Genomic DNA, 22820 nt, shown 5'->3' with positions numbered 1-22820 from the left:
TGTTTGTTGTGGGGGAGGAAGGGAAAGGAGAATGTGAGCCGCTTTGAGACTCCTGAAGGGGAGTGATAAAGTGGGATATCAAATCCAAACTCTTCTTCTTCTCCTCCTTCTTCATTCTGTTCTGTTCTGTTTTTTAAACACATTTATTCGAAAGTTACAATACAGCTTTGTCCACTGCCATAATATCACAGAATGATCACTCCAATCCTCAATCCCACAGCACTGTCATATTCAAGAAGCCATTCCATTAGGTCTAGCAATGGAGCAGAAAACCTGGGCCTGTAGGATACTTCTGCTTTAATTCCTGCATCTTCTGGACTTCACTTTTGCATGAAGTAGCTTTGCTGCCTCCTTTATCAGGCCTTGCTCCTATGAAACAGGAACATGAAACAGAAATTTAGCAGAAAGATTTCTCTTCATGTTTTTCCATGCCATTCTCATATCAATTTCCATGTCAGACTGCTGTATGCACAGAGCAGCACCACTAAAAAGGCTGCAGTGTTTGGATGAAGACTCTAGCTCATGGGTAGGCAAACTAAGGCCCGGGGGCCAGATCCAGCCCAATCACCTTCTAAATCCGGCCCGCGGACAGTCTGGGAATCAGCGTGTTTTTACATGAGTAGAATGTGTGCTTTTATTTAGAATGCATCTCTGGGTTATTTGTGGGGCATAGGAATTCGTTCATTCCCCTCCCCTAATATAGTCCGGCCCCCCACCAAGGTCTGAGGGACAGTGGACTGGACCCTGCTCAAAAAGTTTGCTGACCCACTGCTCTCGCTGCTACTGCTGCTTTAAAAATTCCTACTTATGATTGCCCTGGCTTTGCTTTTTTAAAGAACATCTCTTAACCACAACATTTAGCCAGGCTCCATAAATCACATCATTACCAAATTAACTGCCAGCAGGACTTGGTCTCTTTGACAGCTGAAATAAACTAGAGGTTATCTGTAATATCAGAGGGGAAAGGTTTCAGAGTGATAATAGGAAGAAAACAGTAGGTGACCAGAATGATTAATCCAAGCTACCTGTTATGTTGCTGACTTCTCACGTAGTTTTTCATAAAGTGGTAACTGCTATATGTACATTCTTACATACTATAGGATCCTCTGTAAGCTAGAAATTATTGTATTTTTTTTTTTAAAAAAAATGGAACAAAATCCACATTTTATACACCCCACCCTTCCTCAAAAGAAATTGGGGCGATTTGCAAAACCAAAATAAAATTACATTATAACAGTAGTAATGTCCTTATCAATAAATAAAAAAACAGTAAAGAAACTAGCAGCAGGCCAAAGAGTGGAGAAAGAAGGCCAATTAAAAACTCTGAAGGGGAAATGAAACAACCCCTTTAATTACAAAGGGAAGGTTTTAATCCTTGCCAGTCCCAGTAAAAATGGGAGGCTTTTTCTAAGGCTAATTGCTGCTCCAGGGGGAGATTTGCTATGTGATCATGACTGGGGAGGGCAACATATAACACGTTGCGATGATCAAGTCTTGAGGTTACAAATGCAGGGGAAACTGTGGCCCAGGTATCCCTACCAGAGCATGGTGAGAATGGCCATAGCTGGCACACAAGCCATAGCTAGTGAAAGGCAAAAAGATAACAAAGACGGACCCCCACTCTTCCCTGCTCCCTTCCTTGCTTTAATCCTGGCTCAGGGATGTGTTCTGGCATACCCCCAGGATTCACCACCCCAACATCACTTTCCGGCCCTTCTTGCTAATGTCAGACAGTCAGTTGTGCTGCAGATGAGCCAGCAATGGGCTGCCTCACACATGCCGCTCAGCGAGGTTCAGAAGCCTGGTCTCCGCACTACTTACTGTTGCTGTTTATTGGTAAAAAGAGAACGATCCCAGGGACAAAAAACAGAGAAGGCAAACATGATTTGGGCATGTTCACTCCAGAGAGTTGCAAGTAGGTCAGTCACTTGCCATTTTTTTACTAGCCCAACTGCCCGCACATGCATGCTTTGCTTTGGTATTCATTTGTGGCCAGCAAGTGATCAAAAATATAAGTAAGTGCTGAACTGGGGGCGCTTCTCGACTGACAGTCACATATTACCAACAAAAAAAATATATGCAATGCTATCTGACTGGGGGATAGCAACAAGCCTGCTTCCCTCAAATATGAGAGAATCCATTGGGAAGTGTGGAATAACACTCGCTCTGATGCAACATTACCTAAACTCCCCACAAGTAAATCTGAATGAGTGCTCCTTGAATAGCCAGTGCAGTCTGATCTCCCTGCAAATCAATCAGGATGAATGCTGAATGAACAAGTCACCTGAAACTGTCCTAGGTGTGACATTAATCACGAGAATGCAATTAATTGTGCCTGTTTATTGCTGTAGACAGTGTTCTTGAAGCTACCAACATGAGTTTGACCAAACTGTGGGAGGCAATGGAAGACAGGAGGGCCTGGCCTGCTCTGGTCCAGGGGGTCAAGAACAACGAAACAACATTGCTATGTAAACAGCAGCCAGTGGGAAGCTTGGCTTTTTTGCTTCTTGCCAGCCACAGTCCTAGCAAAAAGTGCCCCTCTGAAGCTGTTTATTTGCATATCAAAGGACAATTGCATTGATACTAGAGGAGGCTTCCCTTGAAATGCTAATAGCAGCTTCAGTATGTGTCATGAGATGACAGGGAGAGAAAGAGTTAAACTTCTTGTGCCCTCAGGTTACCCAGCCACTGGTTAAAAGAAAGAGAAAAAAGCAAGCAGTTAATTGCACCCACACAATTAATGTCATGGCTACTTTGGTGCTGAATGTCATAAGAATCAGATTCTGAAATACCACAGTCCATAACTGAAATCCTGACCAGAGTTAGACTACTTAAAATCCATTTGACTTCAGTGAATTTAGACAAACTAACTCTGAGCAAGAGTGAAGCCAGTTAGAACTGAACACGAGTTAAGTCCTCAGAAGTCCTAAAGGTCATTGCAGTCTTTTGAAAATACTGCCATTTCAAGTGTCTAAATGAACTTTTTTTTCTTCAATGGAATCCCAGTCAGGCACACTGAAAATCTTTCCAAAACATTTCCACAAAGTGATAAAATTAATCTTCTTTCCTCTCAAGCAATAGTATTTTGAAATAATAGGTTTTATTAAATGCTCACTAGAATGCAAAATGCTCCCCTGAAAGCCATGCATTCTTCTATTATGTCAGAAATAAATATGTTATTGACTGTTCTGAGTTTAGTTCATACTACATTAACTCTGATAGGAATGTTTTCATATTAAATGAAATGGTTCTCAAGGAGACATATTTTATCAAACAAGCAAGATTTTGTTTTTATGACACTGGTGATCTATGGGAATACTAACAGCCTTTGTCCATTTTCTTTGTGTGTTGTTCTTGGCATAGCAAAAAAAATGCCCTTAATACAAAAAATGTACAGACAATGGCTTTAAATCTACAGTTAGTGAAGGACAGGAATGTCATACATATATACCATCCTGAAGATTTCAGTGCAAACACCACATATGTGCATTTGTTGGAAACTCTTCCAAATTTGTAGAGTTTTGTTGTTTCTGTTGTTTTGGAGGGGTGGAGCCCAGATACGTGCAGATCTTATTGTGGAATTTGAGTGAGATATTGGGGAAATGTGGATTTCAGTGTCCACAGCACCATATACCCAACTCTCCAGGGTCACTTAAATACACAGAGACCTTCACAATCTGTCCTTCTGTGTGCCTTGGCTATGAGTTCAGATAGATCATGTCTATGCAGTTTGTAACACCAGAAATTTGAATGCAGTTCACCAGGCATCTTTGCAGCACAAAGCAGACTTGGTAAACTCCTATTTTTGCTTCCTGTGGATCACAAGTTTTATTTTATTTAGTACTTTTTATTTTCTATTTCTCGTCCCTCGTGGAACTCATGGTGGGAATAGGATGCCCCAGTGCTCTCCTTTCCAGGCAGTGATCAGACCTGCTTTCAGCAAAGGTGCTGTATTCAGATAATTCCCTAGGACCACATGGGGGGGGGGAGATGTCTAGGCTAAATCATGCCCTGTAGTACTTCAGAATCAAAATATACCCTAACTCAGGTGCAGAGTTGTTTTTGCAGTAGCAAATGAAACAAAATGCTTTATATTCAAGGGCTACTTAGGAAGATGGCTTAAAACAGCTCAAGGAATGACAGAGATCATGATTCTTGGGGGAAGCAAACTTTGTTCCACCAAAGCATGCAGCTTTAAAAAGCACAGCATTATCTCCTACATTTAAATCCTTAGATTGGTTCCATTTCTATGTGAGCTTGTCATTCAGAATGTTTGCAGTTACAGATTCTCATGCAGCCCATCATCATTATATCCAACTGCTAATTTTACTTTCATATACTTAATCATTTACTTTCATTAATCATTTCTACTTATAATCCCTCTTTTGATAAATGTAAGCAATTTTCTTCCCTTCTGGTGCTGTAATTAGCTGGGTTTGCAAGGGAGGCATCGGCAATGAGGAGAATTAGGCTCTGCAGGAGGAGGAGGTTGAGCCTTGGTGCCTTCACAGAACGGCTAGAAATAAAACCATACAATATGGTACATGGCAGGCTGTACTCAAATTAGATGACAAAAGTATGATCATCATTCCAGTTCTACTTATTTCAGCAAGTGGGGCAGAAATAATGATGCAGTATTCTAAACACACTTAAATGATGCTGCTTCTCTCTTCATTCAAATCCCTCCTCAACCCCCACCCCCTTATCCAGGGTCAATTTTCATCCCCCAATGCCAGTTTACATGCTCCTTGCCCTGCCTTCCCTTCCTCTCAGAATTTAGGCCAATACAGTAAGTCCCTGGAAACCTGCCCACAGGTAGAGAATGTGATGCTTCACAGCTGGGGCCCTCTCCCCTCTAAGGTCCCCTTGAAGGTCCACTCTTGCTTCTCCGAACTCAGGAGCCCAGTTCATCACATGACCCTCCCTTTTCTTAGGCCGGCTCCTGTGCACAACCAACACAGCCAGGACTCCTGCTTCTTTCCTCATCCCAGTAACTCTCCCCTTAACTCCCTGAGAACTGGGGCTTACCCTCTTCCAATTTCGCCTGCCTGTGTTTGGGTCATCTGCAGTGTTGAGCCGGAGGGAGCCACTCCCTTCCATGCCCGACTGTGATTCTGTTGGAAGCACCAAATGCTGTGAAGCTTTTCTTGCAACCATCTGATCCCTCCCAGCCCCTTCCTAAATTATTTTGGTACACAGGGGTCAGGTGTGCTCTCCAGCCTGGTCTGAGTGGCCAGGGACGTTTCCTGCATATACTCCCAGAGGCATGAGTCGAGTGCCAGTGCCTTCTCTGTTCTAAACAAAGGATGAAAGGCCACATTGGGTGCTAGAATAGAGTACTATTTCTTCCAAGAGTGCTTCATTAAGTTTGCATTCCTGTGTACAGTCACCAGAAGTAAGCCCACCAAACTCACCTAGACATACCTAGGGCCAGCCTATTATTTTATGGAACTCACTGCCACAAGATGTCGTAATGCCCACCACATGGGTTTTTCTATTAGTATTACCCACCCTCGACCCTAAGGTGGGTTCCAGCATTAAAACAACATTAAAAACAGCTTATTCAGCAATTTTGTTCCGAATTTCTTTCACAGCAGATTACAGGTGTGGAGATGGAAGGAATTTTAACCTTCTTTCCCCTCACCATGTCACTTTGTGTTCCTAATAAAGATCACCAGCACCTGGTCGTTTATCAAAGTGCAGCTACCACAGTCATAGATGGCATAAAATTATTCAGGGTTTTAATAGGAAACAATATTGTAAGGCACTCTGGAAGTATTTCTACAGCTACAGTTACAGCTACAAGTCTTGTGGCTGGTGCACACTCCCCTAGTATATGCACACATCAGTTAAAACCACCTGCTTAAATATTAGTCTTTCACAGTCCATGTGGACAGGCTGACTTCATAAACACTGTAATGATCCTAACACATATGAAGAGAACACATAATTGGTGCACCAGGGACTCAGCTACATTAGGAAAGAAAAACAGTTTTATATGCATTATAACACTGTGACAACAGATGGAGTCGTGGAGTCCCGTCTTTCGCCAATGTGATTTCTCATAATAAAGTTTACAATGTGTTTTCCTGAAACGCTGTTTTGATGTGTCTAGATCCAGCCCTGTTGTTAAAGGGACCCGGTCCACTCTGGCAGTCTTCTATTCTGATGGAGCTGGGAAGACTTTGGCTGTGCATCTGTGATGAAGTCCTCTAACTGAGAGGATAGTAATGCAACATCCTTGGGCCAGAGACGCCCCATCACCGCATGTTTGTCTTGTGGATCTGTGTCTGTGGCTAAGTGCCTCTGCAATTTCCCTCTGACATCGGATCTCAACCTCATGCACTGAAGAGGAGGGATTTGACTTCAATGTGATGGAATCAGGTGTTTGGTGCTGCCCAAGAATCTTGGATTGCTGCTTGTCTGTTCTGATCTGAGTCCAGGGCGGCCTCCTAAAACATCAGTTGCTTAAGAATTTTAACTCCCCTCCCCCTGCCGCCACCACTGATAAATAAAGGATCAAATCATTTCTAAAGATAAATGAGCATGCATGTGATGTTTTGGGTGCATCAGGATTTCAAATCTCATTTGAGCAATGTCTTTCTTTTCCAGATGTGCCCAGGGGCTCTGAGATACAATGTGGCTGGCACAGGAGCTGTAGCATCATGGAGCTCTGCTGTATTTAGCATGACCACTTCTTCTTTCTTTATCCTTACAGAGGGCAGTCCGTATACCTGGTGGTTTGGACGTGCCAATGAAAAACACTACTATTGGGGAGGCTCTGGACCAGGCATTCAGAAGTGTGCGTGTGGCATTGAACGGAACTGCACTGATTCCAAATACCACTGCAACTGTGATGCTGATTCAAAAAAAGAGTAAGTATGTTGTTAAGTGCACAATAACAATACGTTAACAATTTGCAGCACAATCTTACACAATCCTACACACCTAAATCTCTCACAATACTAAATCTCAAGGTCACACAATTACATGAATTGGTCAGGACAGGCGGAAGGTTCCAGACAGACGCGGTACATAATTAAATGGAGGAATTCAGTTGCAGAGAATGTGATTATGGCCATCAGCTTTGATAGCTGTTAAGTACTGTTCTGCATCTAAACATTTAGCAGCTACTATTAACCATGGAACATCTATGCTCAAAGGCATTCTACCTGAGAGTACTGGGTGCTAGGAACAAGCAGAAACTTTCCAGCCTTTTAGTCTTTTTATATATTTATGGGCCTGGGTGACAGAGTACATTTACAGTAATCTTTGTGTATACCTTTAAACACCTAAATCTCCTCTTCCTGACTCCACTTTTTTATGTAACAGGTTCTTTTTATACACTGAATATTGCTCTCAAAGGAACACATTTCTGGTACATGACAGAATTGGATCCATTATTAGCTTTGCATTTACTGCTTTGATCTCAGTGATTAAATAAATGTGTGATTATAGCTCAAAAAGGTTTGATAATACGATATACTTCTTTCTCTTTTTTAGCATTTTTCTTTGTTGTAATCAACCTGTTGATATTTGGATCAATAGCAGTATGCAGACTGTTAGAATTAAAACATTAATTCTTCATATTATTAGTGGTTGCTGAACTACAGAAAAGTGCTTGATTCATTTAGGATAAAAATAGGTAATTAATTATATGGATTAACAGAGAGGCTGAACAAGAGAAGCTTTCTTTCAAATGGCTTTTGGATTATAGGAGAAGAATCAAAAGGATACTAAGGTGTAGCAAGCTTAGAAAGTGCTTGCTTTATGAGGTTGAAAGATAGATGCACTCCTGGCCAACAGAACTTAGGTGAGATACTGAAAAGGTCAATGCTTGGGAAGGTCAACTTGACATGATGCAGCCGCAGGAGCTAAAACACCCAAAATGAGACAAAGGAACAAATTATGTAGGAGATATTTATTATGCCACTGAGTTGTCTTTGCAGAGCTCCTAATGGTCTCCAATCCAGCCACCAAGTAGGTACACGTCTGGTTTTTTCCAGCACTACAATAATATCCACTGTTTTCTGGACTAAATGTTGACTTAATTGTCATGTTTATTATTATTATTATTATTTATTTTAAATTTGAACATCACATTTATATTTCAAAGGGTTGTTGGATGGCAAGAAATGTTTTGAGCATTGCCATTCTATCTAGAAAATTATTCTAGCATTCCAAAGACCTTTCTGAAAATGTTTATTTTTATCAAAAATCCTAAGCAGGTGTTTCTGAGACAACCTTTGGACACCCAGAGGAGCATCAAGTGGAAAGCACCCCTTCAGAAAACCTAGAGCCAGGGCATGGTGTGCTTTAAAGAGAGAAACCTAGCACTTTGGTCTGGAAAGAAACTGATAACAGCAGCAAAACAAATGCATTGCTAACAGAAGAATTTCTGTTCAGGTCTTCTGCCAGCCTAGAACAGGAGCTTGGGGCTCAAGGTAACAAAAAGCGGTCAGAAAGTAGCCCCAGACTGTGAACCTGTGAACCCCCCACCATCCAGAGGAGGCTGACCACCTTGTCTTAAATCAGCCCCATTACCTGCCATCTGCAGGTATTTTGCTTCCAAACAGTGCATCTGGATTGAGCTTCAATGGGTGGCTTGCAGTGATTTCATCAAGTTTATTTCTCGAAGCAAAAATTTCTCGAAGCAAGAAATACTAATACAACCAGGCATTTAAGTTTTCCTAATTATTTCAACCTGTTTGAGATAAAGTAGCTGCCCATGTAAGCAAGTCCTCTTTGTGTGTGCTTAAAATCATTGAAACTAGTGTGCATTTTTCATTTGAGATAATATTGAAGGAAATGTTTTATCTTGAGCATGAGAGCTCCTTTCATTTCCATGACTGTGTAATCAATATGCAAATAAGTGATTGTTTCTCTTTACCTAGGAGACATTCAGAATGGTTTCGTTGGGAGTGGGAGTGATTTTTCAAAGAGGGATTGGGTCTGTCAAGTGTACTATGTGTGTGAGGACTCTTGCTGCACACAAGGCATCCATACTTTCAAGGTTTTCTCTATTGGCATGAAAGCTGGAGGTGGAGGTTTAGTTGGCAGAGCTCAAATGCATAGACCAGCTTTGTATTGGGCAACTGCTCTAGTAGCCATAAGCAACCTGGACTTCCATGCGGGGGAGAAGAGGGGTTGGTCACTCCATCCTTCATCCTCTTGGATTCCGTGTGTGTTGTAGAAGAGAGAGAAATCCTTTCCCAACTAGCATGGAAATGGGGTGTGTTCAAGGACGGGATGGCAAATACCCAGTCATCCCCTACCAGCCCATTTGGTAAAAGGCAAACTTTTTTTACTGGCCTGCTAAGAGGGAGTCTCTTGAGTTTCCTTGTTGGCTGCAGAGGAGGTGACAGACTAGGAACTTTTCTGGGCTCATTTACACAACTGCAATAGATTGTGCATGTAGCAAAGTACTGGTTCTAATTTCAATCATACATCCCTCACCTCATCAAGTCATTTATATAATGAGAACCAGGGTCTATACTGAAAAATGTAATGAGGACTTACGTGAGGCCACTGGTTCTCATTCCAGGTTATATGCTTGGCAGGGCAGCAAGGTATGTGCATTGATCGGGCTGCCCTGTTTTTGCCTTCACTTGTGAACATGGGACAGATTTTGTCCCTAGTATTTTCATTTTGTCTCTCTCATTTATTTCCCTTTTGAGTCTTTTTCACTCTGCATATATGACACTAGTGCAGTTTGCATTCAGATGTAAAGTGACCCCTAATGCTCTGCTGAATCTACAGTAGTGTTTTTACAGGCTTTGGAAATGAAGCCCTACTTCATTTGCTGCCTAGCGCATGTAGTTCTGCCTTCTTGAACATTTTGTTGCAAAGATGGCTGTATGGCATATCAAACATTAAACTTTAAAAGTTATTTTTGTTATGAAACAATTCAATGCATCATTACACAGCACAAACCTTTGAAATGAACATAAAATTGTGCCCTTTCATATTTAGTTTGAAATGTATCATTTGGTAAGAACTATTCTTCCCATCCTGCTAATTTCAGGAATCCCTTTTAGTCACAGACACTTGGTTCTATTCCATTTCAATATTGCACTGCTTAGCTGACAATGTATTCACCGGACAGCAAGGCAGCAAGCAAACTGCAGAGGTGAACACCCAAAAGAACAACTGTCAGGGGACTTCAGCTTGCATCAAACAGTGACTTGCTAAACCTGTTTCTAGTGCCATTTCTCACTTTTGTCCTTTGTTTGCTGTTGCGCCCAAAGATGAAGTCTGTTCCTTTGGACGTCTATCTGTCTTCCTCTTTTTCTTCCTTTAGAAAGCTTCTCTCTCTCTGCCCCCCTTTGACTTTCTCTTCCCATTCTTTCCTTGGTTTGGATTTCTCTCTCGTGCCTGGTATAGGACAACTTTGCCTCTTCCCTTTCATTTTTCCTTGCTTGCATTTCTCGTCTTAAGTTTCACCATATAACACTCATGACAAAAATGTTTTGTAAAACCAATTGGTGGTGGTGGTGGTAGCTGTGAATGATCGTGGAATGGGCCTGCAGTTCATCTGCTCCCACAGTTTTCAAAGGAAAAAGTAGCAATAATAATAATAATAATAATAATTTATTATTTGTATCCCGCCCATCTGGCTGGGTTTCCCCAGCCACTCTGGGCGGCTTCCATAGAAACAAAAAATACGGTAAAATATCACAGATTAAAAACTTCCCTGAACAAGGCTTTCCAGATAGGTGCTGTCACTTTTTGGCCACTTTCAATTCAGTTCAGTGGGCATAGACCACGCTATGGTGAGCAGAGTTCACTTCTGCCTTGTCCCAACCAGTCACTGCATGCACTTTGTAGGCTTGCATTGCTGGAACGTCATCATTCCTCAATTTTGCTTCTCAGAAGGATGTTGTCAAACTTCTGCATGGTTTTTGATCTTTTTGGCCCTTAACCTGCGATGAGAGCAAGTGCTCCATGGAGACCATTTTGCATGTGGGGATATGCCAACGGGCGGAATTGTCTCCACTCTTCTGCCAGATTCGCTCACTCTGCTTTATATGTGAATGGGGCAAACATATGCTTAAACAAATGTTGCCGCTCCCATTTATTTTGCCCCTTAATTAAGTTAATTTTGGAATTGATACTGTAAAAATTACACCTTATCACAGTTACATTGCTGCTATGCTAGTCATTGTATTTGAAATGCTGTTTTCTTCCTGCAAATAAGTGAATTATTATTTATTATTGTTATTATTTATTAAATTTATAAACCAACCTTTATACAATGATCTTGGGACAGTTTACAAGATAAAAATACAGGAAAGAAACACAAAAGAAATATTCAAAAGAAAAACAGAACAAAACAAAAATCCCACCTCCCACAAATGCATTTTGAAGGCCATAGAATATTAATCAGCCAAAGGCCTGGTTAAAGAGGAATGTTTTTGCCTGGCACCTATGGATATGTAACAAAGGGGCCAAACAAGCCTCCCGGGGGAGAGCATTCCACAAACAGGGAGCCACTGCAGAAAAAGCCTGTTCCCGTGTTGCCGCCCTCCGGACCTCTCCTGGAGGAGACACACAAAGAAGGGCCGCCCCAGAATATGAACGCAAGAGTGTGGCTTGGTTTATATGGGGAGAGGTGGTCCTTGAGGTATTGTGGGCCTGAGCTGCTTAAGGCTTCCTACAGGCAACTCCCATCCTGCACGCATTCAAGGCACATGTGACCGCTGGTGCGCATGCCATTTTTAGCCCCAGAAGGGGGTGGAAAAGGGCGGGGGAGGAATGAGGCAGAGTGGGCTTTCGCGTGCCCTGTCAGCACACACACAATGACCCCAAGCACTACCCCTGTGCAAGTGGGGAGCTGCCTGTAGGGAAAACCAACACTTTGAACTGGGCCCGGAAACTAATTGGTAGCCAGTGAAGTCGGACCAGGATCGGTGTAAGATGCTCAAACCATTTTGCCCTGGTGAACAAACTGGCCACCAAATTCTGCACCAACTGAAGTTTCAGAACCATCTTCAGAGGCAGCCATACATATAACACACTGTAGTAACCAAACCTAGAGGTTCCCAGAGCATAGAAAACAGAAGTTAGGCTCTCCCTGTCCAGATCAGGTTGCAGCTGGGCCAAAGCTGATGGAAGACACTCCAGGCCACTGAGGCCACCTGAGCCTCGAGTGACAGCAAAGGATCCAGGAGGACCCCCAAGCTGCGGACCCACTCCTTCAGAGGGCGTGTAACCCTATCAGAGCAGGCAACCTCCCAGCCATCTGGACGAGGGAACCACCTGCTCACAGAGCCTCAGTCTTATTAGGATTTTCTTTTTTTAAAAATATAGTTTTTATAACTTTTTCATTAATACAATACCAAATCATACCACATAATAATACAATAAAAAAAGCCAATTAATGAGTTCCAAATTCAATGTTTTTGGATGACTTCCCGTGTTCCGGTTATCAGGGCCCTTGGCCCTGTTCAGTTGCATTCAGTTGGATCTTTCCTCCACTTGTGTTCAAGACATCTCCCAGCTTGTTTCCTTGCCCTAAGCTCTGGTATACTAGGGAGTATCTTCTTCTTCTTTGGTGATCCCTCGTAGCTGAGTAAGATTGTCTTCCATAAATACGGTTTTAACAATGAGTCCATAAGTGACTGTGGAGGCCAATTCTCAATCCACACATTCTTCCACAGTGGGGACATTGGTTTCTGGGCGGGAGTTGATCACGGTGTAGATTTGCCAAGCGTGCCTTCCTCTTAGTGCGTTTCTCCCTTGTGTCCTGAGTTCGAGTGTCTTCAAAGCCCATGACACCTTTGGTAAAGGCTGTTCTCCAACTGGAGCGCTCGCAGGCCAGTGTTTCCCAGTTGTCAGTGTTTATACTTCATTTTTTTAGATTTGCCTTGAGACTGTCTTTAAACTAGGGAGTATACTAGGGAGGCAAATGGGCTCCACAAAGTGGGAGAGGGCACTCAGGGACAATCATTTCAATGGCCTGGGCCATTCAAATGTTCCAGAGGTCAGCCAGGGCATCAAGAGCAGCACCAGTCACATCAGCCAAAAAATCCTGCAGAACCATTTGGGAAGCCATTGGATCCATCAGCCTCCAAGGGCAGACCATCCTCACAGGTCCCCCACCTCTGCGGAGGGGGAAAGGTGCTGAAAGCCTAAATCTCAACAGGAAGTGATCTGACCATGACAAGGGAGTGATATCAATGTCCCCCATTAACAGGTCACCAAGGTCCAGAGTGTGGCCTGCCATGTGCTGGTGACATGTTGGGACAGCCAATGAAGTTCTGAGCCACCCCAGAGCCAGTCACCTTGGCATGGATTTTGAAGTGCTCCAGAACCAGGGGTCTGGGAGTCGTGAGCACTGCCTCTGAGATCAGCTCTGTCAGAACACAGACTCTAGTTCTCTCCACCAACTGGACAGAAAGCCTGGAGATAGAGAGAGAATCTCTTCAGACCACAGCAACTCCCCCTCCAGGCCCCCCAAGTCTGGCCTGAGGCTGCACTGAGTACCCAGGTGGGCACAGCCAGGTGAGACCAACTCCACCCTGCTCACCCACCCAGGTCTCAGTGATGCAGACCACACCAGCCTCCTCATCCATGATCAGATCTGATCATATCATGGATGAGGGAGGTCTTACCAATTTGGCATTCAGCAACAGCATGCATATCATGCTTATCATGAAAAATGTTTATTAAAAATCCCAGGCTCCTTCTACTTAATTTCAGTAGAGTAAATGAAGAGTTTGATTCATTTATCTTTTGTTTGACCCAGCTACAAACGCTTGTGTTATGACAATGCAGTTTATTACAGCAATGTCTGAGCTGGGATAAAACTAGTTCTTTAGTTTCTAGATCAGACTTGATGTACTATATAGTGATAATAAACCCTGAATTCAGACATGATAAAAAGTAAAGGTAAAGGTACCCCTGCCCATACGAGCCAGTCTTGACAGACTCTAGGGTTGTGCGCCCATCTCGCTTAAGAGGCCGGGGGCCAGCGCTGTCCGGAGACACTTCCGGGTCACGTGGCCAGCGTGACAAAGCCGCATCTGGCGAGCCAGCGCAACACACGGAAACGCCGTTTACCTTCCCGCCAGTAAGCGGTCCCTATTTATCTACTTGCACCCGGGAGTGCTTTCGAACTGCTAGGTTGGCGGGCGCTGGGACCAAGCAACAAGTGATAATAAACCCTGAATTCAGACATGATAAACCATGGCTAATCTTGATAGAAATGAGCTTATGTGCATGTTTTATTAACTGCAGCTTGTTGTGTTTTCTGTGGTTTATATGACTTGCTGTAGGGGGGGGGGATATGATGTGACCAAGAGTTCTACCTTGCAGCCAGGACAGTCAACATGGTCTTTAAACCACAAGCGAACGTCCAAGAGACAGCAGGTGTGGTTCTTCTGCAGTTCCTCCCTCTTGGTTCATCTCATTTGCCACCCCTCCCATCAGCTGCTCGGCTGCACACATTGAGACCTGTGTGTCATTGTGTGTAGAGGGAGGGTGGGTGGCCATGCTAGGAAGAGGATGGGACAACAGTTGCCTTCCCTTCTACTTCATCCAGAGTGTTATGGACCATTTCTGGGATCTGCGTTGAATCTTTACTTTCAAGAAAGTCCCACAGGGCTCAAAGAGCTTGCTTCCTAGTAAGCATGTTTAGAATTGCAGCAAAAATGTGATTATACATTTGGTATATATCAGAAATGTGTGTATGTGTGCTCTGTTGTAATATGTGTTGCATATAGTTTTACAGTCACACAGTGTGATTCGATTAGTCTGTCTGTCTCTCTCTCTCTCTCTCTCTCTCTCTCTCTCTCAAAAAGCCCTTCCCTTTGTCATTTATGCACAGGAGTTTCCCCCCTCCTTTTCTACTCTCAATATAACTTCAAAGCTATAATTTGATATTAAGGTGCTGCAACCTTCATAAACCATGAAATCATATCTGAAGGTCTGAAATGAAATACAGTGTTTAACTAGGGATTATCCTTCCATATCCATTCAGCCAGAAACCATAACTTATTCTATATTTATTGCATATTTGTGAGGTTTCTTGAATGCATTGCATTTGAAGTCTGCTCTGCTGTCACTCAGGTTTTTTGGACAAGCTAGATGATTTCTAACATCTCAAATGGTTTTCTTGCAGGGTATGTGTGGAAAGAGCAGGGAGAGAGATAAATAAGGAGTAAAAAATCACCAGGTTGGCTTGTTATTTAAATGGAAATTGCACATTTACCCCAACAATTAGACGTTTCCATAAAATTCCTTCTTTCTTTTCTTTGTTTTAACCAAAGGCTGAATAGCAAATAAATAAGGGTTTTTTTAGACCTTAACAGGTGTTTTAAAACTTCAAAACTATTTACAAGTGCAAGCAACAATTGTGGCTTTGTTTGCACAGCTCATCTTTCTGGCACACCATGCTCTTCAGCTGCTTTCTCACAGCATTGCCTTTCACAACTATTCATTTCCCACTCAACTCTCTTGCAGTCTAACTTGACTAGGTCTATAGCTTTATTGAACAAACACCTTCCAAAATTCTAACTTTAATTGGAAATATTCTTAACAACTCTAACAGCACAATCCTGTACATGTCCAGGTGACGTCAATAGGGATTACTTCTAAGTAGACATCTCAAGAATTGCACTGTTCGATTCCTGCAATATGGATTTAAATTAGCCTCACATTTTACATTGTTTTAAGGGTTGTGTCATGTGTATTAAGTGACCAAATGCTATTACAGTAGGAATGGCATATAAAGTCACAAATATCCTGTAGGATTCAACTGCCTTTGAATTGATAATTCAATCTGTCACCTGCTTAGTGGCTCATTTACACCCTGTTTTTGGGATATTTAAGAAGAAATCTTCCATCATGTCAAGGCAAAACCCATCTGCTTTCATTCACCACTCTCAAACATCAAGTAAGCATGCAAGATTTCAAATCCCCAGTGAGAAAATCCTGTGGCAATTTTCCAATTTCCAAGGATATTAACGCTGCTAACATAAAACAGTTCTTAAATCATAAACCCTCATAAACAGACCATAAAGTCTTCGACGAATGAACGAGGCAGCATTTCATTTTCTAACAAGGTCATCTTGCCTCCTGGAAAAGATACTAAAACAGCAGCCTAATTGAAATGAAAATAATTCTATGAGACATATGCCCGTGTTTACAAGCAGTCCAAAAGTGAAGTATCTGTTTCTCCCTGTTACTTTATAGCAGAGTGATCTACATAATGAAGGGGGGGGGAATGAAGGGGGGGGGCTCCCCAGCCCCAATCTGTTAATTACCTTTCTTGTGTGCTATTGCGTTTAATGTGTTTACGAATCTTGGCACATCCAATTGCCAATAATTATTTGTCACGAATGAAGGATAAAAATGTTTTAAAGATAGTTATTTAGTTCTCCTTTTTCTGGAACATTTCAGTTAACGCCAATCACAGAGGCCTCCTTCCGCCCCCAGCGGATGCATCAACATCATGTTTATAGCTCAATTTGTAGCCCACTCTTCAAATCACTCTTTTTAAAAGCCACTATTATAAACAGCATCTTTTGAAACCTTTACATAGCTTGGAGCCTGAAATGGTCCTTTCTTCTTGCCAATTACAAAATAATGAGGCCCTTCAGCTTGTCTGGATTGAGTGCCCTGTCCTGGGTGGGAAGCCCGGCTGCTGCCAGTTGAATCCCCCCTTCCCTCATTTCCTGCAGCACTTTCCCTGTGCATTGAAATCAAGTTGGGTGCTTCCTAAACGCCATTCTTCGTGAGTACGGAAAGGTGACATCACAACATTGGAGTTAGTTATCCCAGATGTCACTGGGGCCAGAAGAAATCCTGGGTGCACCTCCATTTCCCATGGAGTTGGGTCCAACTCAGCTGCAGAACAATTACCCAACTGCCCCGTGTGTAAAATGATGCTCTTAAAAGAACATTCTCCACAACTCCGATGGAAGGTTTCCCCTTAAGATTCAACTAAGTTGTAGCAACCATAAATATGTTTCCTTTCAAGAAACTATCATCAACCTACTGAAGAGAGCAATGCATATGGGCCAACATCTTGAAATTTATCATTCCAGTACACTGTAAATAAGAACCAGTTTGACACAGTACCATTTCTCAGATTTTGACATCATAAGTGCACAAGCAAAACATTGAAGGGGAGGAAATGTTGCTCAAGAACTTTGAAGGTGGTCTTTTGAAAGTACAATATATTTAAGGGTTAAGAAACCTAAACATCTTCTTGTGGTAGTTTGTAAAGGAATCTGTGAACAAGGTCCTGTGTATATTGAAGTCACTCTGGTTGCAGCAACTATGGATGCTCAAAACTGCTATAGTTTAACTTCCTTTGTTCCTCTTCCCTGTTGCCTAAAGAAGCCAGCTACTACTGAGCCTAGGGCTTGCCAATCAGAAGGTCGGCGGTTCGAATCCCCGCAACGGGGTGAGCTCCTGTTGCTTGGTCCCACCTAGCAGTTCAAAAGCACGTCAAAGTGCAAGTAGATAAATAGGTACCACTCCAGTGGGAAGGTAAATGGCGTTTCCGTGCACTTCTCTGGTTTGCCAGAAGCGGCTTAGTCATGCTGGCCACATGACCCGGAAGCTGTACGCCGGCTCCCTCGGCCAATAAAGCGAGATGAGCGCCGCAACCCCAGAGTTGTTCGCGACTGGACCTAACGGTCAGGGGTACCTTTACCATTACTGCTGAGGAAGACGAGGGGCAGGGACTCTCCAGGCAGCTGTATTGACTGGCTAAACCTATAGCTGCTACAGCCAGTCAGGGGTAGATCAGCTTGAATGTACATGGGGGGGAGGGGGTTGCTTCACAGATTCTTGGATGAATTCCCCACCCACCACCACAAAGAAAAGCTGTTGCAGTTAGCACTCAGAAATATAATGGGCTCTAGGAGTTTGTTTGAAGCAAGAAGGGAATGCATGATTTCAGAGAAGGTTCATTAGCATGGCTCCATGTGGTATAGAGATGACAGAATTAGTCACCACTAAAAGGTTACCTGTGTTGGCAAAAGTGTAGCCCTGGGTTACATACATAAGGTTGGAAAGGACGTAGTCTGGGTGAAGATCTAACAAGAAAACTAACAAGTATCTTTTGTGCAGCTTGACTATATTCAGGTGGCAGCGAGGTCTGAATCATTATTCACAATTGCCCTTTGAATTGGGGTCTTGAATATATCAAGGAAGGGATGAACTGAGAAGCCATTACAATAATAAAACAGTCAAATTCCAGCTTTTTGCAAGTTATTAGAATGAACTATTTAAATTCTTCAACTCTTGGCTGGATGACATCTGGATTGATTTGTTTTTTATTTGTCACTAAGGTCTAGAACAGGGGTAGGCAACCTAAGGCCCGGGGGCCGGATGAGGCCCAATCGCCTTCTCAGTCTGGCCTGCAGACAGTCCGGGAATAAGCGTGTTTTTACATGAGTAGAATGTGTCCTTTTATTTAAAATGCATCTCTGGGTTACCGTATTTGTGGGGCATAGGAATTCGTTCATATATTGTTTTTCAAAATATAGTCTGGCCCACCACATGATCTGAGGGACGTTGGACAGGCCCACGGCTGAAAAAGGTTGCTGACCCTTGATCTAGAACGTTGTGTCCTGTAACTTGTGGCCTCCATTCCTCAGGCTCCTTTCCTAAGAAAGTGAGTTCAGGCACAGGGATCTTTCCTACCTCTTCTGCTGTGAAGACAGATACTAAGAATTCATCCAGCTTCTCTGCCATCTCCTTATCCTCCTTTCACACACTTTTGACTCTCTTGTCATTGAAGGGTCTGCCTCCTTTGCCAGTTTCCTGCTTCTAACCTATTTAAAGAATTGAAAATTGTTGGTCTTAAGTCTTATGTTAATGGGCTTCCTGAGTTTTTTTGCATCTGATTGTTTGAATTTGTTTTGCCAAAGTTTGTGTCCTCTTTTAGTATCGACATTTGGGCAAGACTTTCATTTTCTGATCGAAGCCTCCTCGCTTCTGATCACTTCTTTGCCTCTGCTAGTTAACCATGCTGGCATCCTCTTGGCCTTCCTGATCTGTGGTGTACATTCTAGCTTAGCTTTTGTTATTATGGCTTCAAAAAATCCCCAAGCAATCAAGAGTTGACTCACTTGATTTGCCATTTCAGCTTTTTTGTTTGTTTGTTTACCAATCCCCTCCTTTTTTTAGAGGTCTTCTATTTTGAAATTCACATGTCGGATTTTCTGATAGCACTGTGATCACTGTTCCCATTTGGTTCAACACTTGCACCTCTTAAGTTTAAGACCAACATCACCTTCCCTCTGTTCAGTTCCATCAGTCCCTGTTCTCGGACACTGTAATTTATGGCATATAGAAATTTTACCTCTTTGCTGTGACTGGAAGTGTGTTTGCCCTGTCTACATGAGTGTACTTGAAGTTTCTCATTACTGCAATATTTCCTACTTTGGGAGCCTCTTTAATTTCCATAATTTCATTATGTATCTCCATCTCATCTTCAGCATTTTGATCAAGGGACCAATAGTACATCCCCAGTTCTAAATTAACATTATTAGAAGTAGTAGTATTTAACTTATTAATCACTTCCCATGAGGCATCCCGGAGCAATGTAAAACACAGTAAAAACATATAGAACTACATATATAAAAACAGCTAAAACTTGCACACACACAGTTGAAAAAACAACAACAATTCCTCTAGCTTTAGCTTTGCCCTTTTCATGAACGGTCAGCATTTCAAAGAAGGCTGCCTGGAAAGTGCTGCCTTTCAACTCGGCAGCTCGGTTTTGTTTCAATGACAACGCAACTGCATTTCTCCATGCCATTGGTTGCAACATGCATGACAGCCACTGACTCCTCCCTGGTCCGGTCTACCAAGCTATCTAGACACTACCAGGATCCCCATATCCCCTGGAGTAGACTTGGCATGAGAGGAAAACCACTCATCTAGGCATCCTAGAAGAGGATAAAGTGAAGGAATTGTGTACAACTATCAAAAGAGAGGGACGCAGGTGGAGCTGTGGTCTAAACCACTGAGCCTCTTGGGCTTGCTGATCAGAAGGTCAGCACTTCGAATCCTTGTGACGGGGTGAGCTCCCGTTGCTTGGTCCCTGCTCCTGCCAACCTAGCAGTTCGAAAGCACGTCAAAGTGCAAGTAGATAAATAGGTACCGCTCTGGCGGGAATGTAAACGGCGTTTCCGTGCACTGCTCTGGTTTGCCAGAAGCGGCTTAGTCATGCTGGCCTCATGCCCCAGAAAAACTGTCTGCGGACAAACGCTGGCTCCCTTGGCCAGTAAGGCAAGATGAGCGCAGCAACCCCAGAGTCATTCGCGACTGGACTTAACTGTCAGGGGTCCTTTACTTTTTATTTTTACTTTTTACTTACTGTTGTTAGCCACTCTGAGCCCGGCTTCGGCTGGGGAGGGCATGATATAAATAAATATTATTATTATTATTATTAAAAGAGAAGGCAAATGAGAAAACATGTCTTGTGTTGTCATTATGGTTACTTGAAATAGTTAGCTATAGCAATAAAACAAAATAATTAGAGGCAGTGCATTTATTAAAGAAAAGAAGCTGCCAGAAGTTGTTACAGCTGGGCGACTTGGGACAGCCCTGAGCAGATGCTGGTTTGACAGCGGCCACATTCACCACCCTGGAAGGTGCTAAAAGCTACAGCAAGCTGTCTCCCTAGCTGGTTTGGGGGCCACCCCTGGTTCTGGTGCTGGTCAGGTAGATGCGCCCCCACCCCCCTCGTTCTCTCTGATTCTGGCAGATGGCTATGACAGCTCAAAAGGGCCCTTGCGCAAACACACATGTGTGCCATGGGAGAGGCCTGCCTGGAAAGCTTAAAGCCCACCACCGCTGCACAGGAGAGGGATTGAGGAAAAGGAAGAAAAGGAAATACGAATCAGCCCCGCGCTGGAGATTGACCAAATGTGGCTAGGAGCTAGGTGGAGCCATCAATCTTGTAAAAAGTGTAGACTTGCACATGCTGTCCAGCTTCTGTTTTTGCTTGAAATGTTCGTTTTGGGCATCCCAGAAGTATGTAAAGGCAAGACACAGGTGGGAGAGTGCTGGCCTGCAATGGCGCCCACCTGAGAGGTGATGGAACTTGGTTCCCGAAAGCTCCAGCAGAAAAAAGCACTGATTAGAGCAGGTCACCATCTATGTGGGGCCATGGAGCCGACCCCCCCCCCCCATTTTCACTGCGGGGTCTGGGCCCTCTCCATATTCTGTACCTGGGCGGGCCCTGTCAGGCCCTCCTGCTGGTCCAGAGGGCTCCGTCGGGCCCTCCCACAACTGCAGTGGGCCCCACCAGGTCTCCTCCCACCGTGTGATGTCACATACACACACCAGCACCCCACTCCCATGTGGGGCAGAACTCGGCATGCCTGGATTAGAGGTATGTTTTAGTTTGTCAGGGGCTTATGCATGCATTCTGCATAGAAAGCTAACAAACACTTAAAAAATGCTATCTTGACACTTTATTTCTGAGACACCTTATAGCTCTTTGCAAATCTTATGTAGTGCAAAGAAAGTAGAAATCTGAAAATTATTCCGAGATGTTATCTATCTCATTACAATTACAGGATTATTCATCTCCCATTTGGTTATTAACTGGAATACAGCACACTGAGAATGTAATCCCCATTCTTTTGGGGTGATTTCCTTTGGGAGAGAAGGATGATAGAGGCCATTTTTGCAATCAAAATTTACAAAATATTTAAATAGCGGATGCATTATTATCTAAGTACTGAATATTCCAGCAGTGATTATTTCTAAATATCCACAATGCAGTCAGCATGCTGGACTTGTTCTGTAATTAACTCGCTTTCCTTTGTGGGGCTTTAATGCTTGTAAGCAACACAGAATTCTGATGAGCTCTGTGGTGACTGAAAGCTTCCTCCATCACTTGGGTGTCCAGAGGTTTCTCCACCAAAATAGCTTGGCCATCGTCTGTTGGTCTCCAGGTGCCGCAAGACCTCCATCAGCAAGCAGGCTACTTCTCAGAGTCTCCCCCTCCAGCTTGATATGCTTGGTGGGGAGAAGGCCAGCTAATTTATACTCCGGAAGCAGACCGTGGGGCCCTCTTACTAATGCTATATTCAGACAGCACACTATTCCATTTCCCCAACATTCCCTTACCTGATACCTTCTGCATTTTATGTGGCCTTTCGTATGACATAAAAGCCACCTGGAAATCTAGCAGACTCTAGTGTAAATTTAGCACTCACTTCTGTGTTAACTGCTTCCAGAAAACATCTGTTTGCAATCCTGTTGACCCGGAAAATCGTGGTATCCCAGCACACTGATATTTCCTGCCAAATTCATGGGTGAATCTTGGGGGAACGGAAGTGCACATGTGTTGGGTGGCATTGCTTTTGTGTCGCACCACCCACACTGGTGTGAATATCACTCAAAAAGCCACAGTTCCATAACACAACAGGGAATGTAGTGTAAAAGGAACATTAGAAAGAGCAGCAGAAGTGTCAGCATTATAACAAGGAAAACTAACACAAAATCCCATACCCTACAACGTTCCTCAGATGAAAATAGGGACATTTCTCACTCCTCTCAAGCTGTCCCTCCTTGACCCCCCCCCCTTTTACTGTCCCCCTCCAGGCCCTTCCTGTCCAAAGAAGGGCAAGTGCCGCCCCCCCCCCGCATCACTGAGACAGAGCACACACACCCTCCACCGCCCTGAGAAAACCCCTTAATCCTGATTTTATTTTATTCTTTGGTAGATTTACAAAAAGAAAAGCACGCCCCAAAAAATAAATTTTAGAAAGGGGCAAGATTAGATGTGGATGCACAAAGCATTTTGTAAAAAAAAAACCTTTCCTCCCACTGAGTGTGGCCCGGCC

The 22820-nt window shown here is 43.3% G+C and overlaps 1 protein-coding gene and 1 long non-coding RNA gene across 2 annotated transcripts in view; one reads left to right on the top strand and one right to left on the bottom strand.

Moving 5' to 3' along the window:
* Positions 1-22820, top strand: part of CNTNAP2 (contactin associated protein 2) — a 965530-nt gene that overhangs the window by 809458 nt on the left and 133252 nt on the right. The window contains exon 14 of the mRNA XM_083407007.1: positions 6719-6875. Coding sequence (XP_083263133.1) covers positions 6719-6875 — 157 coding nt within the window. The remainder of the gene's footprint in view (positions 1-6718; positions 6876-22820) is intronic.
* On the bottom strand, positions 155-21340 carry LOC310661328. Its single transcript, XR_014503906.1, has 3 exons — positions 21051-21340; positions 18658-18788; positions 155-369 (listed from the first exon to the last, which is right to left on the bottom strand). It is a non-coding gene; the product is annotated as an uncharacterized lncRNA (long non-coding RNA).

The sequence above is a fragment of the Podarcis tiliguerta genome, assembly GCF_965153285.1.
Source record: "Podarcis tiliguerta genome assembly, chromosome: 12".
NCBI classification, from domain to species: Eukaryota; Metazoa; Chordata; class Lepidosauria; order Squamata; family Lacertidae; genus Podarcis; species Podarcis tiliguerta.
Note: the sequence above shows the minus strand (reverse complement) of the source record. Positions and strands in the feature narration are given on the sequence as shown.